Below are 10,544 nucleotides of genomic sequence, written 5' to 3'. Positions count from 1 at the left end.
TCTCACAGGTTAAGAACTATGGAGTGCATGCTTTCCTCTCTATGTACAGTACGGTGCTAGGAGTGATGACCTGTACACTACACATTGCTCTCTCTCTCCCCTACGTGCAATTATGTGATGCCCCACAAGAGGGCTCTTCATTTGACTGATGTACAGCTGTGTGGGTTCATGCTTTTGTGCTTAGGCAAGAGCCTCCTTGAGCAGGAACAGGGGTAGCTAATTGCTACTCCAAAGCAGGCACTGGTGAGGGTCATAACCTCACCGTACAGGTGCAAATTCAGCGCTATGTATGCAAAGAAAATTGAATGTTTTTCAGCCATATGGATGCCAGAACCATTGGAAATCGTGTCCCACTGGCAGAGGACAATTAGGGGACTGTTTGGGGCTGAAAACAGGGCAAAAACCAATAAATACAGCGTGCTAAATTTACTGTTTTTGGGCAGGAATCAGAGGGTTTATGCCAGTGGAAGTGAGTTCTAGCAGGGAAATTGGTTTCGCGCAAGTTTTGGGATTGTTATGCTGCCGAAATTTGACCAAATCAAGTGGTATCTAGTTGGATATCGACAAAGGATTCCCAAGACTCTACTTTGTAAATTTACCCTCTCAAAGTATAAAGAAATACCGAAAGGGGCGCCAATTTTGGGGTCTACAGGTTGTCGGCATCTGCTCGGGGCATTCTAGCTTTCGAGCCGTGTGTGTATTCAAGTGTTAATTCCCGTCTCGCAGGTTCTTTTTGCAAAGTGCTCTGTGTATGTGTGTCTAAAGTAAAGAATTTCGGGTGAAAGCCAACGCCTACCGCCCCACCACGGGCCGGTTTCACAAGCTGCAAAACACGATTAGATAAAGACATAACCGGCATACCATTTTGCTTGAGAGCGCGCCAATTGTCCTTCAATCGTGCGAGGTACTGAGGTGGCATAAACCGCGCCTTGAGCTTGTCTTGGAAATCAACCCAATTGAAGGAAAGGGGCGTGAATTCGTCGGCTTCCTTTAGGTGCACGGCTAGCTCTGCCTCTTGCCATGCGTGGTACCAATTGATGGCATCACCGGCAAGGTACATAGCTGCCGTCAAAACTTTGCTATTTCCTGTCTTCTTAGTTGTCGTAAAATAAGCATTAAATTGATGCAACCAAGAATGAATAACCGTAGCATCCATCTTACCATCATACTTACTGAAAGTCAACTTCTCTGTGACTAGAAGGTTGGAATCCGCTCGTGGCTTGCACCACTTGAGGAACTCCCACGATCTTTGGGTGGTTCGGTCTTCGAGGCTAGGACTTGGGCAAGCAGTTCTTGAGTACGTAGCTCCCTTCGAGCTTCACGCTCGGCCTCCAAGGCCACGGCTCGTGTTGCCGCTTCCTCCTTCCTTAGTTCTTTTCTTTCTTTTCTTGCGTCACGCTCGCGTTCTAAAGCAAGGCGCTTGTCTTACTATTGTGCGGCAAGTCTGGCGTTTCTTTCGTCGCGCTCGTAGTCCTTGGCTTCTTGTGCATGGTCCGTTGCTGCTTGTTCTTCTGCTTTGCTTGCGAGTTGTACCAATGCAACTCGATTCGTTTCTTGTTGTTGTGCCATCATGTCCAACATCGACTTGAGCATCATCTCCATAGGAGTGAGTGCAACTCGTGGCGTAGATGGCGAAGGGGGAGGGTCGAAAAAATCTCCTCGTGGGAAAAAATCTTCGCCGCCTCTCTCATGCTCATCACTTGTATGCGAAGTATCCATTCCGCTTCGGGTGACGACCATGCACCATGATCTTTGGTTCTTAGTTCACGAGGAACTTGGGTTCTTGAGGTTCTTGGTTCTTGGGTTTTTGGGCTCTTGAGGATCTTGAGGTTCTTGAGATTCTTGAGGTTTTCTTTCGCTTGCAAATCGCGTTGGAGAAGGATCTTCTCTTCACCCGAGTTCTACTCTTTTCTGTGGGCGCACCCCTTGGCGGCCTTGCGCTCACACCAAGGTTGCTTTTTCCCACCTCACGTCGATTGGCCGGCCGCTAAGTGCACGGTCCGCTCTCAATGAGTGAAAAGAGACACAAGGTGAGGCTGGACAAGCCCTTCTTTCTTGGGATTCGTGTCACTCTTCAACAAAACACGATTAGGAATCGACACGCCCAAGCGAACTTGGGTTCGTGCGACCTCAACAAGAAAAAAAAAATTCTTCTGGTTCTTGTGGTTATTTCCTTGAGTGATACAGAACACTGCCAAAGCTCTGATACCAATGTTAGGTGCAGCAGAATTGGGGCTGATCTTGCTGCTAGCCAAAAACGCTAGGCTGATCCGGGCCGGAAAGTCAAAACGCTGATGGGACTGATTTGGGAAAACGCTAGCAACTGGAACTTGATGGCGATGATGGGGATCTACAGTCGCTAGGCAATGTTGGGAGGCTGGTGATCAAGCATTGCTGGAAAACGCCAGGTCTTGGAGGGTAGGCAAGGATGGGGAAATCATAAAACGCCAGAGTGCTAAGGGGGTACTGTTGAGAAGGCAAGTGGTTGAGAAGTTGTCTGTTGAGCGGGAAGCTCCTGCTGCCTCTTCTGCCATAAAGTGCTAACTTGGGTTTGCTTATATATTAACTTAGCAAAATTGCCCTACCTACTTTTGTTGGAAAGTCACTTAAAAATAATAAGTGAAAATACCAAAAATAGAGAAAATAGGCTAAATGCATTGAAAAATTCCCCTGACTGAATCTGATGGACTCTGAAGGGAATAGTGATGATCATGCTATGTGCAACCGGAGGATATGTATCTACACTCAGTGACTGGACATGCACGGTCTACAAAGAGACTCACAAAAGTGTCAGATCACTGCTAATCTAGACTTGTCTGAATTGATTGAACCCTGTTGTGGTGTAGCTTGTCCACGGACACATAGGGTTGGGATGTGTCACGTGACACGTATCGACGAAGACAATGCCAAACACAGTATCTTTTTTCAACAGCCTCTGAATAAGAATATAATTGTGGATTTTTGTGCACATGTCAGCATCTTTCGTAGAACCACATGCCTTCAAGATGCATGCATCTCTAGAGAGCCCTCGCTACGTATCCACCGAAAACAAAATAGAGATTTCTAGCCCAGCCGTGTGGGGAAAATCTTGCAACTAGTACGTTCAAAGAGTCCACACTGCGGACAGGAAGCTTGTCGAGCACTTGTGCAAAGCCACATAGCTTTATGGCCCTGCTCTTGTTGCGCACATCCCACAATTAGTGCATTCCAAGAGGCGACATTCTGGACAGGAAGCACCTCAAGCACTTTTTGTGCTTTCTCGAGTGCACCACATTTGGAATACATATCGACCAAGACAGTGCCAAGCACGCCATCTCACCTGCTGAAAACAGCCCATGTCAACATCTTACATAGAGCCACATGTCTTCAAGATGCATACATAGGTGATTGCATCTGTCTTTCATGCAATGCGAATTCTTGGGCCCTTGCTTCACATCTATTGAAAACGAATAGAATACTGGACGACTGCAATTGATAGACAACTGTGACAGTCATTGGCGCAACTTCAAGTCCTTCAAAGATTTCGGGGGGAAAAATCAAGTATGCAGCTGTGTGACAAAATGAAGGAGCTTAAGTAGAAAGACATGGATGTGGAAGCATACGCCACAAAAATACTTAGCATGATGCAGAGAATAGAAGAGCCACTTCGACCGTCAATCAGACAAGTGGCTGAATGGTTCATCAGGGGCCTAAATCCAGAATGTCATTCGGCAATAAGCACCCGAAAAGTTGAGATCGTTGAGGAGTTCAAGATATCAGAGAGGAGGGCTCTCAAAATAAAGAAGAGAAAAACAAGAAAATCATCCCTGATGAAGAAAATGGACTCAGAAAACTCAAGCTCAGATGAATCAAAGCAAGAACAAGAGGAGCGCCATGAAAAAACCAAGAAGGATGAAAAAGGCTTCCCAATTGGGATTACCAAAAGGGCTTTCCCACCTCTTTTCCCTCAATTAAAGCGTGGAAAAACAAGGGAAAAGGCTTTTTCTTAGTGGGAATAAAAATCCCTCCTAGCAAAACTTTCCCTTTTGTAAGAGCAAAAATCGATCATTTTTTCCATGAGGGAAAATTTTCAATCAAAAGGGACATGTCAAAGTGAAGCTTTCCCTTGTGAGGACTACTCACATTCCCATGTTGTGGAGATGGGAAAGCACAAGATAGCTAAGTATCTATCCCTCCTTCATAATGTGGGAATATGAATAGTCTCCCATGAGGGAAAGTGATAGAAACACATTCCCTTATGGAGACTACTTGTATTTCCACTTTCCGATTGTGGGAATGAGAGGAGCTAGGACAATATTATGCACTCATCTCGCTCACACAATGTGCATACTTCGACCTTGTCGTAACCATTTAGTCATCCGCTAGTGCACCAATTTGCATGAATAACATGCAAAATTAAACTTGGGCACCTCGAAGACATATTTGGTTAATTGATGCGGCCACACTTTTTCTCATTGGTAATTGTGATCTACCAACACTATGATAGTCGACGACACCCAAAGAGATTGGTCATTTTTTGTCAATCCTCGTGCTTGGTCATGATCCACGGTGCACCCTTGAGGCTTCTTCATACCCGATCCCAGCCCGTGTTGAGAAAGAGAATCTTTGCACAACCAATCTATAGTGGGGTTTGCTAGGTGCACCACTAGATCAAAAAAGAATGCAACGCACGCACACATAGAGATTCTTTGTAATCGACACAATAGTGAAATTTGATATGATGCATATAGATGAAGAATGAATGTAGTGCTCTTGCAACCATCTTTTACGGCTCAGCTTGAATTATCCTAACCACAAGAATTCACTACTTGTTCATTAAGTAAAGCATTTAAATTGACCATAGTATCAAAGCAGTCTACACTATGAACCATATGAAATAAATATGCATACAATTTAAATAGTCAAATTTACCCAAGGGAAATAGAAATCTAATAAAAACATCTCCATAGTACCAATGATCCGCGTTGACTTTACCTCAAGCCAAAAACTCTTATTATTAATTTCAAATGTAAACTAATTTAACACAAAAACTTAACGTTGTAGGAACAATCCCAAGAGTCCTCTTAACAATCTATCCAACGAGTCTTCAACTCAAGACCTATTACTCAAGAGGGAACTAAGAGAGAGAGAGAGAGAGAGAGAGTAATTAAAAATTTTGACTTCTACAATTTTGTTTACATGTATATGTTTCACAAATGAGGTGGTCTTGAAACGCCATCCCATCTACAACAATAAAAATCCACAAATGATGAGAGTAATTGCATATCTTTGCCTGGTACCTGCCATAACAAAGCCAAATGTCAAAAGCTCTCTTTGATGTAAGCTAGAGTTTCATTCTGCAACACATGAAATGAGATTGCTGCCCTTTAATTTTCCTACTTCAGCTCATGTACCTAGTCAATTGCAACATCACATTAACAGCCCATTGATGGAAACCTAGGGGATACACTACTAATCATAAGCTGACTACTAATAAAAAGCTGGCATGTATGGTGTACATGATATGACCCTATCTCACCCCTATATGCACGACCATTGTTTGCAAAATACACCTTTCCTTCCTTGTATAATCCTCCTCCCCTTACAAACCTGTTACCACACAATAAAAATTATTCAACGAGTCCTCGAGCATGGAAGAAACCAGAACATCACCCCGTCATGAGCCCGACACCCCAACCCTGTAAAAGGGACTAGCTTTTTTCCCTATCACATTGTTGCTCGACAACGTATCAGTGGCTCATTCTGCATGATGCATAAACTACAAGCCAAATGGGCAACAAAGCTGGATGAAAGGTATTCATTGCAGGGTGAGCATTCTAAGTTGATTAGACCATGTCCTTAAATCCAGCATTTCCGACAGACAAGGGAGATCCCATCTAGCATGCCAAAAGCTGGAAATATTATCTCACACACATGGCTAATGTAAGGGTACTAAAGCTAGCTGATGTGGGGAAGATTGAGAGGAATATCCAGTTGTGGAAACGTAGTTTCATTATGCCCTTCAAGCCCTTGAACTTGCTTGGATTACGGGTAGACATATAGAATATGGGAGAAGGGCAATAATGTGCAACGCTCATCAGGCTGGGAAGCTATGGATGGACTATGGAAAAGTTATCTCTCCTGACTTTTCCAGGTTGAGCACATCCTTTCCACATGTTGGTTGTAGATGGCATATTCTGCGGCTCTATTCAATGCTATGCATGATTGTGTGATGATTAGAGAAACTATTGAGAGAGAGTCTGCCAATGCAAAGTATAAGTTTGCTCAAGAATGGAGCTCCATCCTCAGCTGAGCCCTGCCTTTGCTGGGAGGCAAAGACTTATCATGCATTTAGAGTGGCTCCAGAAAGGTTAGAAGATCTCTAACATATAAAGAATGTCAAATGATGCTTTGTTTCGAATCAAAAAGTTTCAAGTAAAATTCAGCATGCTCTAGTATAATGCCAACACTATGTCAAAATGATCGCAAGATTTCATACCTCTGTTGCGCATGGTTTATTTTGAGGAGTCGGGACTTGAGCTTGTACCTTGACTTGAGTTCTGCCAGTATTTGGTGGTGGTAATAGTGGAGGGGATGGAGGCGAATCACCAAACGTGACATTCAAGCCCAAGCAACCCGCTCCTGCAGCACCTGTGAAAAGAAGCTATCATCAGCTCTCTGGCCTTGCTTGAAGTGTCAATCATGAATTGCAATAGAGATGGCTATGAGGTTCATGTGAAGAGCACATACACTACAGAATGCAGTAGCCATTAGCCGAATTGAAAATGGTTTGTCGACCCAGCATTGCACTTGCACTCATACAAAAGACTCGAGTTGCTGGAGGTGACACACTCCCCATTTCCACAAATAGGGAGAGTGCAAACTGCAACACATGAAAAAAGGTGGCAGGGTTTTGAAAGCAAAGCAATCATCCTAAAAAGTTTTTAGCCATATGTATGTCGACCATCAAACAAGATCAGTAAAAGCATGGTGCAATAGGTAGCTTATAAGGTTGATGATTAGCTGGTCTACATGCACATCCAGATAGCACATGCATTCTGAACTTCAAAGTTCATACACAAAAACCAACCTATGCTTAAAACAGATCAACTTTTCAAGAACATTTATATATGAACTTCCTAGTAATAAAAGCATGGACCCAAGTCAAATCATAGTGACATACTGGCTAAACATAAATAAAAGCCGTTAGTTTAGAATATCCCTAGCCAGTGGGAATTAGTTCCCACAGCAGACTCCATGGGACCCAAGGCGGGACCCATGATGTAGACCAATTGAGGTAGAACCACCAAGCAAAAAATACATCATATTGGTTGTTGTTGAGAATCGAGAACACTAGCTTCACGAACAAAACTATCCCTACTGTGAATTTAGATCTTCATCTCTCGCCACCTTGAAAAATAAACAAGATTACAAGGTTAATTGCAAAATCAAAATATGAGCCAAGGAAGGAAAAATATGCACATTGAAATTTACCTCGATAGAAGAGCTTAGAAGCACACTAACAATCAACTTCTGATCTAGCCACAAAGCATTCGCATGGTGATCATGAGCCCAAAAGAGAAGGACTTTCTTGTTATCATTGTCGACTTCTACGACAAAAGCTTCTATCATCTCAGAATCTGTATAGAATGCGAGTACAAGATCCCCCAGCTCTGGCCATGGTGGAACGCAACTTGGCTGCCCTGGACACACCAACCTACTACGAGCTTTGTGTCCATTCAGCTCATACATGATATCCATTTCATTAATGTTAGATCTTAACCAAAAGAACTTATGCTTTATACAATCAAATGGCCTTATTATATCTGTGGTGTTAGCCTTCTCGCTTCTATGTATTAAAGGCATCCCTGTCACCTCATCCATGATAAAATCTCTTTGCAACAAAGCCTCTACATTCATAAATAATTGAATTTCCCCTTCTTGTTCATGAAGAAATAACTTCTTCAAATGGCCTCTCTGTATGATCTCTTCCAATCTATTTGGTTGAGATAGCTGGTCCTCAAAAACCACATAATCACCTACCGCATACCTACATTCATGCCAATAAAGCCTTTGAGCATAACACACCACCAAAACGGATTGCAATTGTCTCTAGAGTACCATACAATCACCTATTGCATACCTGCATTCGTGCAAGAAAGCCTTTGAACATAGCACATCACCACAATGGATTGTCTCTGAAGTGTTTGAAAATGGATGCATCCAATTATAGATGGCCAACAACGACTCCTTCTCGAATCCGTTGAGTGTAAAAAACTTTTTCTTGTTGCTGCCAACTACAATACCCTTATTGTCTATTAGATGTTTGCAAATGCCTAGGAGGAGTCTACGACATGCATTCCATGCATCTTGCGCTTTTCTCTCAGATGAAGCTCGCATATTGCATCTACTATGCCAATCTTCACATTTCTTTGGATGATCTCCATCTTCATTACCCTCTGGAAGAACCAGAAACGGATGTGCATACATCTCAGCTCTCTCAAAACACCTTGTTTCACTGTTCTCCGTACTCACTTGTTTCCATACCCTTGTAAACAAGTGGCGACTATGAAACTTGGTGTACAATACTTCATTTGCCTTCTTGTCGGTATGTATACTCAAGAAGCCAGAAATGCTCCTATCAAATGAAAAACACCAAAAGAAATCATGAGACCCATGTCTCAAGATGTCATCAAGGAGTTCACCATTTCCTATAAAAAAGCATAAATTACAAAATATTTACTAATTGTGTTAATCCAAAACTATAAACCATGATAAAATATCGAGAAGGACAAACAAACTTGCGACATGCTCTAGAGGAGAGCTATTTGGTCCCTCCCATTCCTCCGATAAGATGGGCCATGAAAGAAAGAGAGAATGACAAACTTCAATGTCACGATTGTGACTATGTTAACAGCAATACAACTACTCCTAGTTGAAGATACGCGAAGTGCCATGCCAAGGAGGACCCCTGTGCTTGGATGGTCACACCCCTTCACCCAAAGGACGTGTCTCTTCGCCAAAAGCCACACTCCTTCGACGACTGGTCACACCCCTTCACTCTACGAGTGCGACTCTTCGCCCAATGGTTACAACTCTTCGCCGAAAGGATGTGTCTTTAAGTCTAAAGTTGTGTCTCTTCACCAAGAGACGTGTCTTTTCATTTATGTCTCTTCGTCCTATATAAGGAGCCCTTGTATCACACATTCAATCAATCAAACACAGAGTCTGCTAAGTCTTGTCTCGAGTACAATTCCAGTTTCTTTAGTCTTAATCATGAGTTTAAGTACTTAATTAAGGATTAGCACCTAGAATCCTCACAGTGGTATCAGAGAAAAAAAAAATCTCGGGACCCTACGGTTGTGAGCCTCTCACCCTTGACGCTACACTCTACCCCCCCTTCCCGGGGTTGTATGGAATTGGAAGAACGGTGGCTTACGCACACATCTCGATATGAGGTAACATAAATTACTTATGTTCTCGTATAAAAAAATATAATACGGTCAACCAGAAACATAGCATGGCTGTGTGCATATGTGATTCGCGTGTTGCTGCATGGATAAGAGTGGAAGTGTGTGCCTTTTCAAGTGCTAAGGAGTACCTGTGAACCTGTGAGTACTCGTGAGCACCCCTTGGCAGACTTCCTGCTCCGACAGGCTGAAATTTTAGGCGAGCTGCATTGCACCCCTTCGCGGTGTTTCTTCGTTGGTGACTCTCCGCATGGTCCAACTCACCCAAAGGGAACCTCTCTCAAGGGGCATCCTCAGCACAGCCAGCCATCGATGGCAACTCTTCGTCACGAAACGCTACGCAAGGCAATAGAAAAGGCTGCGCTGCAAATTCTGCCCAGCCAGCGTAAGTTTTATTAACAACCAGCGCTGAATTTAATAAGAGGGCCACCCTTTAAAATTTTAAAGGGCCTTGGCCGGCCGCCCGATTAATTTAAGTGGGCACCCATTGGGTACCAATTCTTTTAAAAAAATAAAGATTACAAGCCAGCGAAACAGCCAGCGCTATGGGCAATTGCAACCAGCGTGAGCACAATCTGCCGTCCCCTCGTCACCCAATTCTCTGCTCTCTGCAGTCTGGCCTTCACCTGGTGCTCGTGTGGGATTACTCGCCATCATGGCCGACGATGCTTTCGACGTCCCAGTGTCCTATCTCTAGTACATAGACGAGATTCCCGACGCCATTTTGCCGTCGCACCCGCTTCTGGCACCAGAGGTAATTTTTACTTCGGATACTCCAGAGCCCGAACAATTTTGCCGGCACACCTGCTCCCGGCACCAGAGATTATTATTATTCCAGACTCTTCAGAACCCGTCCCGAACCTGTTCCCGACCCAGAACTTGCACCTGTTCGAGTTCCTTTTGAGGCGTAACCATGCCGAATTCTCAGGACGGAGGTGGACAATCTGACGATACTCTTACTCTCATCAAGGAGCAGGTGGCTACACTTTCCATAAGCCTCGCATCACTTCACACTCGCTTGGATGAGATGCAGACGCAAAACACTTCTCGAAGTCGACCTGCTGTTTCTCGGACTACTAATGCAACATCTTCAAC

At 43.7% G+C, this 10,544-nt stretch overlaps 1 protein-coding gene across 5 annotated transcripts in view; it reads right to left on the bottom strand.

The window, feature by feature from the left end:
• Positions 1 to 5,014: 5,014 nt before the first annotated feature.
• LOC147429239 (uncharacterized) overlaps positions 5,015 to 10,544 on the bottom strand; it is a 49,533-nt gene continuing 44,003 nt past the window's right edge. For 2 of the 5 annotated variants that reach the window (XM_086495365.1, XM_086495369.1), the window contains 5 exons: positions 8,123 to 8,617; positions 7,474 to 8,029; positions 6,730 to 7,389; positions 6,527 to 6,630; positions 5,015 to 5,279 (listed from right to left, as the gene is read on the bottom strand). In XM_086495365.1, coding sequence (XP_086351491.1) covers positions 7,357 to 7,389; positions 7,474 to 8,029; positions 8,123 to 8,469 — 936 coding nt within the window. In that variant the 5' untranslated portion in view covers positions 8,470 to 8,617 and the 3' untranslated portion in view covers positions 5,015 to 5,279; positions 6,527 to 6,630; positions 6,730 to 7,356. Of the gene's footprint in view, positions 5,280 to 5,518; positions 5,590 to 6,478; positions 6,631 to 6,729; positions 7,390 to 7,473; positions 8,030 to 8,122; positions 8,618 to 10,544 lie in introns of all 5 variants that reach the window. The other 3 variants (XM_086495367.1, XM_086495368.1, XM_086495366.1) reach the window with 3 other exon arrangements.

This window comes from Adiantum capillus-veneris, chromosome 22 (genome assembly GCF_014529385.1).
Source record: "Adiantum capillus-veneris isolate H3 chromosome 22, ASM1452938v2, whole genome shotgun sequence".
In the NCBI taxonomy this organism is placed as follows: Eukaryota; Viridiplantae; Streptophyta; class Polypodiopsida; order Polypodiales; family Pteridaceae; genus Adiantum; species Adiantum capillus-veneris.
Note: the sequence above shows the minus strand (reverse complement) of the source record. Positions and strands in the feature narration are given on the sequence as shown.